At 36.8% G+C, this 13,472-nt stretch overlaps 1 protein-coding gene across 1 annotated transcript; it reads right to left on the bottom strand.

Annotated features, from left to right (window-relative positions):
* Window positions 1–477: 477 nt before the first annotated feature.
* LOC132637450 (uncharacterized) lies at window positions 478–2,805 on the bottom strand. Its single transcript, XM_060354536.1, has 5 exons — window positions 2,462–2,805; window positions 1,577–1,764; window positions 1,326–1,417; window positions 899–1,048; window positions 478–798 (listed from the first exon to the last, which is right to left on the bottom strand). Exons 1-5 carry the CDS (start codon window positions 2,803–2,805, stop codon window positions 658–660), a joined length of 915 nt encoding a protein of 304 aa, XP_060210519.1. The 3' UTR covers window positions 478–657.
* Between the last annotated feature and the right edge of the window lie 10,667 nt (window positions 2,806–13,472).

Below are 13,472 nucleotides of genomic sequence, written 5' to 3' on the forward strand. Positions count from 1 at the left end.
AGATTTCTAGTTGTGAACATTGAAAAGGTATTATGGTCTTTGGTAATTTTCTTAGAGAAATATCCTCAGGTTTGATGTTTCCGAAGGGTCATTTAGCGAACAGGCCGGCTTTTCGGATTCTTGTGAGTAAAAAGTTAACAAAGTGACAAAAAAACACTCAGAATTAAAATGGAAATTGCTCTAGAACATGGTATATAATGAGAAATGAGAATACAACAAGCAAAACTTTTGTCCTTTAACTAGCTCGGAAGTTAGCATGAGTACAAAAAAAAAACAACCAATGAAACGTAGTCTAAGAAACTATTTTATTTCATGTATGTGGCCATTTAAGACTTGGAAATGCGGGGAAAAGAAACTGCACCCATTTCCTATGCTACACAACAAACTTTACTATAGAAAAAATCTGAAAGGAAGAAATATGTAACTCTCAAACTCCTATGTTCAGTATATACACAATATTGCTCATTTTGTACATTTAAATCTACCTTCAACTATAAATACAATATAACTCATTTGTACATTTAAATCTGCCTTTCAACTATAAATACAATATAAATTAGTAGTAATAAGCTAAATCTGTAGAGACAAAAATGGTTGAAAAATTAATAGTAACTTATAAGAAACCTATGTGATTTCATTGATAGAATAGTAATCAAACTAGTTAACGAATGCTTCAAAAATGCTGGCAAGTTCCTGTTCCAGCTTCGCTATGTCTGCCTTTGCACTCGTCCTTTCTTCAACATCATTAGAGCTTAAACTTTTTTCTCTCTGCGATATCTTCCTCCTAACACTTTTAATCTGCAATCATTTCCAGGGCAATACAAAAATTTTGAGACCTCAATTATCGAGGCGCTATAAAAATAAGGTAGGAGTGAGGGAAGGGAAAAAAGAAAGAGACCTTTCTAAAAGGCCATCTTGACAATCCATCCCTTCGACAAACCTTCTTCATCACGGTAGGACATATATTCAATTTCTTAGCTGCTGTTTCAATAGGAAGATGGAGATATCCTGCAAAGTCTTTCAATCTCAACTTTCCAGTTCTTTCCCTCTGTTGAAAAAAGTGGTCAGAATGCAAAATATTACAAGGACAAAATCTTTACATAAATTATATGGTACCAAAAATAAACTTTGAAGAAAAATGAACCATCAAGTCCTGTTTTCTTCATTTTTTGCCTGTCGGCCACAATTGATTACGGGCGCTAGCGAAATATAGAAAACATAGCTGATTATGTATATAATATGTATAATACTTATACTTAATATACAAAACATATACATTTTCTGGCTATTATTTTTTAAAGTGTTTCCAAAAATGTACTACAAACCTGTGCTGAAAGGGGGATCTTTTCATGTCTCACGTCATCTCCATTGGCCTCGCTTTCGGTTTTCATTTCTTGCTGGTTCATATGGCTATCACCTGCAGGTAAATATTGTCCAAGATCATTATCTCGGTAATACAGAACTAATACCATTTAGAATAGATTTAAGGTCTCATTCACAATGCTAACTCAAGCTAAACAAAGTAATTCTCGTATCCTTTTTTTAGATTAAAGGACTAAGCAAAGACGTTACTTACGCGAATTTGTTGGAGATAACTGAAGTAGACTATCAATGTCAAGACAATCACCACCATCAGATCCAACATCTAAAGCATCATAGAAATCACAGAATGGATCTTGCAGCAAAATGTGACCTTCACGCTTACATGCCTCAAAATATTGAACTAAAAACTGCTTCACACGCTTTGTACTATCGTTGCTAAAACTGTTGAAGCACAGGATAAAAACTAAAGTTAATTTAATCAACCAAGTGTTAAAAGTGCATTATAAACTAGAGCAAAATAGAAGAGTATAAAAAGAAGTATAACTCCGTACTCAAATGATTGGGATGACACATGGCTTTGAAAAGAAAAATCCATTGTGTATTTCTCAACAACTGCATGACTGATCCTTCCTAGTGTTCCATAAATTTCAAGCTTATATATCTGCGAGCCTATGATGGAAACAAACCAATAATAAATAACTAAAAAAATTACTAACTTTACTTCAATTTAAGAAAAGTTTGCTCTACCATTTATCTACTATCACCAATTCGAGCAATATAAACTAAATGTGAATGGAAATCCTACAATTTAAGCAGAAGGATTAAACGCACAAAAACAAATACTCAAATGCATAGTTGCGAAAACTTTCAACTTTAAAGAAAGTAACTGAAAGTTGAACATAAAAAATAAAATAAAAAATTACAAATAGTGCATATGTTTTCTCAAACTAAGATAAGAGACCATTAGAAATATCAATTAAAGACCTACCGGAAGGTGAAAACTGTGTAAAACAGTCTCAACAATGATAATTTTACATATTTAATACTGTGATATATAAAATTCGCTACAACTATTTTTTTTATTTTTTATATCGACTATGGTTACTAGTAAATAACTAAAAAAATACTATCACTTTACTTCCACAACCCCATATAGAAATTTAAGAGATAAAACTGTGTAAAACAGTCACCATCAGAATGAGTTATTTCTCTTAGAATTTGGCAATTATTAGTCGCCGAAACTCCACCGTCATCATTAGTTCTATTTCCAACCAAATAATTGCTACATTCATAAGGAATATCAAGCAAAATTGGATCAGCAAATGGATCATAGTCAGAGACACCAAAACCACCATCAACATCATCATTAACAGAAATGAAAATTGTTGGATTTTGATCAAACAGTGAAATTTGGGCAACAGAAGAAGAAGAATCATCAAAAGGGTCATGATAAGGCACAATGGCTATTGGATTATGGTCCATTTTTTGTTCGTGACGACGACGCTTGGCCTAGACCAAGCGACGTCACGTAGGAAACCTTTTGGAGAAATTATTATTATTATTATTATGATTGAAAGAGAGGAGAAAATAAACAGGTTTTTACAATGGAATAGTGTAGTAGGAAGGGGCGGGAGTGAAAGGGGAAGTTAATAACCGTTGAATACTTCACATTTTGAATTTCTAGCGTTGGGAAATTAGGTTGGAATTAGATGTGACGCGGTGCACCATGAGGATCAGCAAGACTTGCTTTAAACGACGACGTAATTTTTGAAAGGGAAAAAAAGGAATTTTCCTTTTGATAATTTCCCAACTCGTTTTTTCAAGTCTTTCACAAAATTCAGAAACTAGTTTTTCAATTGAAAGCCCCCAAAAATGCAAAGTAAAATTAATAGACACAAGTAAAAGACAAAACCTATATAAGTTGCATTTCGCATTTTTGTAATCAGATTAACATTTTAACTTAGAGTTAATATATATATATATATATATATATATATAAAGATTAAAAAAAAAAAACTAAACAATCATTCTTTTATAAGTTTTATATTTAAATTATCTGGTGTTTTGTTACCCCCGAACTATAATTTTTGGAGGTTAAATCCCCTCCCCATTCAAAGGAATATTGCTCAATGCGCCTAGTGGCACTACACGTAACATTATATCTCAACCCAAATTAAAATTCTATCAAAGTTAATACGATACATTAAACGGAAAAGGGCCAAATATACCCTTGTACTATCGAACAAAGGACAAATATACCCTTCGTTATACTTTGGGTCCAAATATACTACTGTCATTATACTTTGGGTTCAAATATACCCCTCCACTGTTAAAGTTGACCCTAATCCTACGTGGCATTAATATTTTAATAAAATAAATATTATGTAGCATGTCACCTCACTTACAAACCCAATTTTACCCCTTCTCTCCCTATCTTCTTCCACCACACCTCCCCCTCTAGTACTACCATCCTTATGCCCACCACCATTAATTATTGGGGGAATCCCTGCTGCTATATTGTGTTTCCTTGAAAATCTGAAAGCAAAGGGCCTTTGGATTGGACTATTGGATCTTTGCAGGCAACGAAGGCTAAGAAGAGGATCTAAGAAAGGAGATCATCAGCAGAGAATGAATACAAGGGACTAATTCAAAGAAATAACAAAAAATAGAGGGCTACATTGGCTTAGGATTTAATGAACCATTGGTTGACAACACGTTTAGGTTCTATTTATTGCTACCCCATTAGTGCACCGCCTTTAAGTTTGAGTTTGTGAAAATGGTGGTGGGTATAAGGACGGTAGTACTAGAGGGGGAGGTGTGGTTGAAGAAGATAGGAAGTGGAGGGGTAAAATTGGGTTTGTAAGTGAGGTGGCATGCCACATAATATTTATTTCATTAAAATATTAATGCCACGTAGGATTGGGACCAACTTTAACTGTGAAGGGGTATATTTAAACCCAAAGTATAACGGCAGGGGTATATTTGGACCCAAAGTATAACGAAGGATATATTTGGCCTTTTTCAATAGTACAGGGGTATATTTGGCCCTTTTCCGTAAATTAAATGAAATAGTTCAAAGTAAAAACCAAAAACGAAATATAGAAAGGGATCCATTGTTAGTTTTGCCTTTAAAGGTTGAAGAACACGGGTTCCTTTCCTCTCTTTTTTCTGTTGAAATTATAAGAAATTGTTGGAAAATATAGGAATTTTAAGTTTGGGGTTTCAATTTGACTTTTGTCGAAAAAAGGAAAAAAAAGTCCCGTTTGTGGGTTTGATGTGGGTTGCCCACAATTACAAAATATTCATTTTCATCCTCAAGAAAATGTGTTTTCAAAGAAAATGGGATGAAATCATGAAATGATGTTCGAAGAATGAATTCTTTCAATAATATGGGGAAACTAATAGGAGAAAGGATAAGTAATTTAAGATGAAACTCAAATTTACATATCCAGATCAATTCGGTTAAAGAAGAAAGTGAATAAGATGAAGAAAAACTAAAGAATATGAAGAACGAGAAAAAACAACTTGAATATTAATTTTCGGCTAATTAGTCGTTGAGAAATCAAACGTGGTATCATTTTTCACCTCTCACGGGTTCAGAGTCATCACAAACTCTTTGCTATTTGTAGTTTTTTTTTGTTTTGGGGGGGGGGGGGGTGGGTTGTTAACCTTCAAAAAGTGTAGTTCAAAGGGTTAACATAAACATAAATATTCAATACTTTAGAGTTATTTTTAGTAAGGGCAAATAGCACTTTTAGTCCTTGTGTTAATGTTATATTCTGGTTTTAATACTTGTGTTATCCGGCTTACCACTATTGACCTTCAGTTATATTAAATGAGTGAGTTTGATCCTTCAACTAACAGATCCCAAAAAATTTACAGACAGTTAACTTCACACAGGGACAATTCTGGTATAAAATATAGTTGGTGAAGAATCACTTGAAGGCCATGCCTCCCTAAGCAGCGTCTATGTTTCTGAGGAAAAAGATGAAGAAAACTCCATATACCAAAACAAATAATAGCTCTTCCAAAATTCGTTTTAATCGGCTCATATTATGACCATGCCAGCAATTTCGTTGAAAACGTTTTTCTAAATATAGGGAAAGAGTTTCTATTCTCAATAACACAACAGTGAAGTTTACACAGTTCACTTTATGTGCAGTATATGCCTGCTTATAAATATGTCATTAATGATTTAATAAAGATAGCAAACAATACGTTATATGAATTGAGATGAGATATACATAAATTCCAGTTTAGAAGCAAATCTAAGAAGGATTAATTGACATCTGGATTGATCTTGTAAAACTTATTATATTCCTCGACGTCTTCATAATACAAGTCCCACTGGCATCTAATATCCACTCCCATAACCTGGGAAGGGCTTCTCAAGCAACAGCTGAATGGTAACCTTTAACGTTTTTGGCTCTTCTTTGACACCTTTGTATTTTTCATCATTGACTACGATGCACTTGTTATTCCTTGCCGCCATCAGACTTTTGTATGTAGTGATGGAAATTTAGAACGACTGAATCGGACTAGACTGACATATGAGATTAGTCGAAAACTCATATCTGTTATAGGCATGATCAGAAACGCAGAGGCGTGTTGGACATTTTCCGGTGGCCGATGGAGAAGATTGGATCTCAAAGGTGTCGTTCTGGACAATTGGTTCTTGACCAACTAAATTTAATAACAAAATTGTCCCTGGGTGAGTTTACTGTCTGTTAATTTTTGGGGCATCTGTTAGACGAAGGATCAAAATCACTCACGTAATATAATTGAAGGTCAATAGTGGTAAGTCGAATAACATAAGGACTAAAACCAGAATATAACATTAACACAAGGACTAAAAGTGTTATTTGCCCTTTTAGTAATTATAAAAGCCATGTGGATGATTTATTTTATCACCCACTAAGTGTCAACCAACCTTTTCTATTTGTTAAACCCTGAGAGGGTTTTAACACTTGAAAGATATAGTTTGGATGGGGGAGGGATAACAATAATAAGGCATAATTGAAGTACGAAACTTGAAAAAACGTGATAGTTTGGAGGGAGGGGGTAGCAATTTCAATTAGTCTCTAATAATTTAGGTTAGCACATAAACTTGGCACGTGGCTACACTGCTACAAAATCGCAGGCTCACAATAACACGAAACAACAAAAATTACATTAGAGTCAAAATGCATCATGACTAAAGAAAAGAGAAAAATAAAACCCTTTTCTGATCATCTTCAGCTCTATTTTGTGTCTAAAATATGTTATTTTGAAGTTTTGGAGTTATTTTAAAGATGAAGGCCGGTGATTTTCTCTTGAAGAAACTATTGTGCGTGTATGAATAGTGATAGATATTGTGATTTGTGGCGAATGGATAGTGATAGATAAATGAATTTCAAATATGAGATGAATGAAAAAGATAAAGGCATGATCCCTCACGACAGATTGGAAAGGATGAATATGGAGTAGCGGTTGTGACGATAAATTGTTTAGGAATAGTGAATTTGGGTGTCGTGGTTAATGGTGGTGTCCAGGATAGTGGAGTGATAAAAGTGGAAGAATGAATGTACAGAGCAGCTCTCCCAACAAGCCCTTTATAGATTTCGAGTCGGGAATAGAGTTGTGGCTTAGATCCCCTGATCGAGTAATGGGCTTTGTTTTTCTCTCGTTCACGTTGATAGCCCCGGTTCAGTTCAAGCTGCAGCGAAAGAATTTGTCGAAGTGGTGGAGTGGCCAAAGGAGGAGAATCAAGCATGTCTGCACGAAAAAAGCAAGGCAAGGGATAAAGGAGATTTATTAAGTGTTAATGCAACTGTGAATATCGATCGATATATGTGGGTGCATTTGTGTGTGTGTGTGTGTTACCTACACATATATAGCACTAATTAACCAAATAAAAGAAAGAAAATTAGCTACCACTGTAAGGATGGGAAACTACACATGAATGTTGATTCTGAAAAGTAAAGGCTGCAAAAAGGAAATATTCTTCTTCAATTCATGCGTTTGCAGGCACTCTTGGGTACTAGTGCTCTTAAAAGGATTCAGACACTAAGGCTCATGCTGCGCTTAAAGATTATAATGGAGACACTTTGAATTTAACACTTATTGAATTCATGACCTGCCAGATACCATTCTGATTAGGTCAGCTTTTGCTTTTCCAGCAGATTCTAAGAAGTTCTTAATGGTATCTAATTTAGTGGACAAGAATGTTTTCTTTTGCTTCTACAAATGCATTTGTACAAATACAGTACTGTGGATCGTGGAAGCTTTAAGAACACAACCCCTACAACGTACTACAAATCCTCTTCTTTCTAAAATGGTGTTACCAAGTACTAAAGCAAGTTCAAGTTGGTTATTTCCATTTCTCCACAAAATTTTCGAACAAAAAAAAAAGATTATTTATGCATGGTCGACTTGAACTCTTGATGTTATCAATATGCAGGCATAAGAGTGCCAATAGATCGTTTAGTTTTTTGAGTTATCTGACTAGGCCAAGACATGCATGATATGCATAACGCTTTCACTTCTTTCCATTAGTCAAAAAAATTTCAATAAATAGACATTTATTTCTGTACATGGTGTTGAACTGCTGACTGAGATGAGATTAAATAGATAGATAGACATGTACAGTGAGGAATATTCATATAGCCGAGTACCTCAACTTGTTTGGGATTGAGACTTAGTTGTTGTTGGATGTTACGTGTTGAATAGCTGATGGTATCAATTTGGAGGCATAAGAGCTGCAGCGCCAATTGATCATGTTGTATTTTGAGTTGTCTGATTAGGCCAAGACATGATATGCAGTCTAATACTTTCACTTCTTTCCATTGCTAAGTTGAGAGTTTCCTTAATATCAGCATGATCACAGCAGTATATTAGACCTTCTGGGCTAACAGTTGATGGCAAAAGACTCTTTCCTTCAAGCCTTGAGATCACTAGATGGTGCTTGCTTTGTTTTCCCTGCTCAAATAAATTGTCACGCCCCGAACCTGGGCCTGGACGTAACACGGCACCCGGTGCCTGACTGCATGTGACCGAGCGAACCAACTGGCTGGCTGATTCAACATGTGATACCAAAACATAACTAATTTATAAAATAAAACTAACACATGCTGATTAACTAAAAGTCTCACTGAAATATCATAATGCGGAAATACTTAGACAATCTGAACATATCTGAAAGTAGCCAACATGGCTAAACCAAACAACTGAACGACTGCCAACAAGGCTAACATAATAAATATCTGACTGTCTGAACTGTGTCTATGAAGCCTCTAAGAGTACTGAATAATAGAGCTGTCTATAAACTGAAATAACTGGATAGCTGACAACGCCCCGAAGGAATTTAGGGCTCACCAGTAGCTGATACGTGCACTCCTAAATAACTGAGTCGTCAACCTGTATATCGTTGCCTGCATCGCGAGATGCAGGCCCCCAAGCAATAAAAAGGGACATCAACACATTTGAATTGTACTGGTATGTAAAGCAACTGAAGCAATAAAATACTGAAACTGAAACTGAAACTGATAACTGTAACTGTAATGGCAAGGAAGTAGAGATATGAATACTCCCTGCTCTGTATCTGAATCATCTGTATTATCTGTGTTTGTATATGTGGGGCCTCGACCCAATAATAAATGCACGCTATGGCCTCGGCCTAGTAGTGCGTCAGTCAATGGCCTCGGCCATGTATACGTATACACAAGACTGTGTTGTGCCCTCGGGCAAAATCACATATGTATAATTATGGTTAATTAATAAGAACTGAGACCATAACAACAATGAACAATGCTGAACTGAAATAGACATGCTGGACTGAATTGAAAACACTGACTGTTTCTGAGCATACTGAATTTCTAGACTGAGACTCATGTGGTAACAATACATAAGTCTATAAAGCTTACGTGCTGAGTCCATGATATTCAAATTGATAACCATGAACGAATTCTGTAACTGCAACCCTAGAAGATAACAGTTCTACAACATATCATAAAACTAGGGCTAAACTGTATTCTGAGTCAAATTACTGACAAGTATGAAGAATGAGGCGTAGGGAGAATCATGAACATTCCCTAACGTAGATAGTTAGCCTCACATACCTTAATTCCAGCCTCTGAGCGTAATACAATGTTCGTCACCCCTTTCAACTTTGATCTATATCAATACAAGCCAAAGGGATTCTATATTAGCAATAATATTCATGCTTTGGTCATCTAAGCATTTTATCAAACACTTAGTGGGCATAAAGCTCCACAATCTCCATTAATGGTGTTTCTTCACCCAATTCCCAGTCTATTACTTCTAGGTGATTCTACAATCTCAATTAGATGTAATTAACATCATTCTCCATCACCCATATCATTATAACAATCTCAAGTCAACAATTCAAAACCCTACTATAGTTCGTGTAATTCTCTTTACTAAACCCATTTACTATTCTCCCAAGAACTCATCAATTCACTATTATGAATGATTAGAGTGTAGAAACATTACCTTTTTGACGTTCAATCCTCTTGAATTCAAGTTCTAGTGTTTCCATGCCCAACAATAATGTTCCACTCACAAATCTATTGATTAGAAGGGTTTACTCAAGTTAGAAAGACATTAGGGACTTGAATTCAACCTAGAATCATGATAACACTTACCTTGTATGGTTCTTGAGGCTTGGGACTTGTTCTTATTGACTTTAGGGTAATTGTTCGTGAATGGGGTGCTGGGGAAATAAACCCCAAACCTTAGATATAACTAACACGCGTAACCCGACTTTTTGACCCGAATCGGACCCGATTCGCGATGGGTACGCGATGCGGGACCATCTCACAATGTTCTGCAGCTCAATACCCAGACTTGCGCCATCGACCCGCGATGCGGGGCTATGGCACGCGCCCCCACGCGCTTGAAAGAGCGACGGGTGTCGGTTCTGCACAGTGTTCGGTAAAATGGACATAACGTCTTGTACAGAGCTCTGTTTGGGCTCCTCAACATATCGTTGGAAAGATATTTCAAAGGGATACAACTTTCATGTTTTAAGTTTCCTCAAATTCCCAACGGATTTCCACTAAATTTGACTGGAAGACAGACGTATCGAAAATTTAGCCGATTCTAGCGAATTTTAAGTGCCTTACTATTAGCCATATTGAGACGATCATATCTCCTTGCTCCGATCTCTGATTGGCTTGGTCCTTATATCATTAGAAAGGTATTTCTACATACTACAACTTTCATTAAGGGTACTTTCCCAAATTCCCAACTAATCAAGGAGTTATCACTGCCTGAAATAGGCCTATCAACCATTTTCGCAAAACATTCAAACCTTCAGTTTTTTCCACTAAAACACTAATGATATGAGTCTAAACTTAGTTCCAAGATACGGGGTGTTACATCTGCAACAGCCCAGCCCACTAGTGATATTGTCCGCTTTGGGCCTAGGCCCGCACGACTTTAAAACGCGTCACTAGGAGGTAAGGCATGCTTACTTATATACCCAGCACCTCTCCTGTGTTATGCCGATGTGGGACTTTTCCTCCTAAGCTGGGGTGTCACATACACCCCCTCTTATGGACTCAGCGTCCTCGCTGAGGTTTGCCCCACCGCATGGGATTTGCCTAGACTCAACACTGAGGTTTGCCCCGCCTACCCGGGATTTGCCTAAACTCAGTTGAACTCTAGCCCCCCATCGACAAGGCTGACACAGGAGTGGCTCTGATACCATCTGCAACAGCCCAGCCCACTAGTGATATTGACTGCTTTGGGCCTAGGCCCGTGATGTGGCGTGATTTTACACCACAATCGATGCTTTTTAACTATAAGTTTTACTTGTTTTTAAGAAAGTCTATGTCATTTTACGTAGTTTTTGTCATTTTTCAGGTAATACGAGGTCCCTAGAGCCTATGTGTGGAAAACAAGCAAAAAAGTTGCAAAACTGGAAATAACTGGAAGTTCTGGAAAATACCGTGGAAAAATACTCTACGCGATCGCGCAGAGTACCCACGCGATCGCGCCCACGCGGGAATTGCACTCCACGCGTTCGCGCTGGAATGTAACGCGACCGCGCCCACGGGCGTTGTTAATGACACGCGATCGCGCAGGCTCGACACGCGATCGCGATTAAGGGAGCAGGGGAGCTGACGTCATCCACGCGATCGCGCAGACACATGGCGCGATCGCGTTGAAGGATTTTCGGAAATTTCGACCAGAACTCGAATTTTGACGATTTCTTCCATTCCAGTTCATATAAATAGAAAATTACGGCAAAATATTAGACATCTCTGGCAGCTCCCACAAGTTGGAAGCTAGGGTTCCTACAAAACTTGTTCTTTCTTCTTTTTAATCCTTGTTGATGGAAATCTCTTGGTGACAATTAAGATTGACACTCTTGTTGTGCTTATTTATTCATTTGCATTGTTCTAAATCAAGTACGTTTTTGCTATTTTAATTATTCTTGTTCTTGAATGTTTTCAAGGGATTAGCTAACCTTTGAACTTGTCCATTTACTTTGTTTGAAACTCGGAAGAGGAAAAACGGAGTTGGGATAGGATAATTAACATGAATTTGGGGCGTTAACCCTCATCTAATGGAAATTGACCTAGGAATAGGCAATACCAATTGTAGCCATATTCGGGTGTTCTTAATGCTCCTAATTGCTTGAGGGATCTTCAATTGGGTAGTCTAGTTAATCTTCGGAAGAAGTTAATTTAAAGTCATTATCCGAGGCTAAATAACATAAACTTGCTATTATTTACAATTCGTGAAATAGATTGGATCATTACTTGAGAAGTAGTTTCCCTCCTTCTATTCTTGTTGCCATTGATCATTTTACTTGCTTTTTAGATTAGAATTTATATTTTCATATTTTATAAAAACCTTATCAAAAACCACTATTGATGCGTTCGGGCATAACTATTATTAGTGATAATTCCTAATCTGCTTAAATCACCTACATATTGTTCTCTGTAGGATTCGACCCCGACTCATAGTTGGGTAAATTATATTTGCATACGACCGTGCTCATTCTAATTATTAGGGTGTATTTGGACGTTACCAAAAAATGGCGCCGTTGCCGGGGAACAATTGGTGTATTTTGGCTAATCTAGGAAATAAGCTAACTTGCTTTGAACCGAACCCGTAAATATTTGTGTAGTTGTTTTCTGTGTTTTATTTTTATATAAAAAAAAATAAAAAAAATGGCATCTTTCCATGAAAACTTGTTTAGTAATGACTTTTATTGTGAGCATGGCCAAATTGGTGAGTTCAAACTCATGATGGAGTGTCTACTAGGTGAGGGTAATGAAAATCAAAAAGCCTTTGAAGAGTACTTGGAAACTAGTCTCCAACTTGGTTTGATGAAAGAAGAAGAAAATCCTCCACGGGAAAATCATTATGAACTACCCAATGCTCAAGATAAAAGGGTAAATCATGAAGATGAGTTTATTGGGAATGCCAAAGAAAAAAATGAATGAGAGTCAACCATTGTTCTGAACAATATGGTTGGTGTTGACCCCAATCTGGGGGAAAAAGAGGAAGTCATAGTTCAAAAAGTTCAAGAGCCTTATATTCTGCAATTTGAAAATTCAACAAGGCAAAATGACATTTCTCACTTGAAAGCCAAGAAGTGTAGAATGAACAATATTTTACTTGGCGTGATCAGATATTTACCACCCCCCGCTGCTCGTGGTCACAAACTTGATTCCAAGTTAGGTGCCCAATTCATAAGCTCCAAATGGCGAGAAAAGCGGTAAAGTTGGTAACCGTCGTGCCGCGACGTTAACTTAAGCGCTTGGTGGGAGGCAACCCATCGTTTTTAATTTTTTTTTAATCATTTTTGAAATTTAATTTTTTAGAATTGTTTAGCTTATGATTTGTGACTAATCTGCAAAATTTCAAATTTTTTTGAATTGTTTTGAGCAGGTTGGGTTTTCAGAACAGCCACAAATCAGTAGCTGCTGGTTTCTGTAATTTGTTAGACTGGTTTCTGTGCTTATTTTCTGAATCTGGAAAAACAGGGCTGAATTTATCCCTTCACGATCGCGCCTAGAACCCACGCGATCGCGTTAAAAAAAAAACGAGTAAATTACTCTGCGCGATCGCGCCACATCACCACGCGATCGCGCAGAGGCGCGTTTGTCAGTTAATAAACAGTCCTGGGGGTTAAA

Source organism: Lycium barbarum, chromosome 4 (genome assembly GCF_019175385.1).
Source record: "Lycium barbarum isolate Lr01 chromosome 4, ASM1917538v2, whole genome shotgun sequence".
NCBI classification, from domain to species: domain Eukaryota; kingdom Viridiplantae; phylum Streptophyta; class Magnoliopsida; order Solanales; family Solanaceae; genus Lycium; species Lycium barbarum.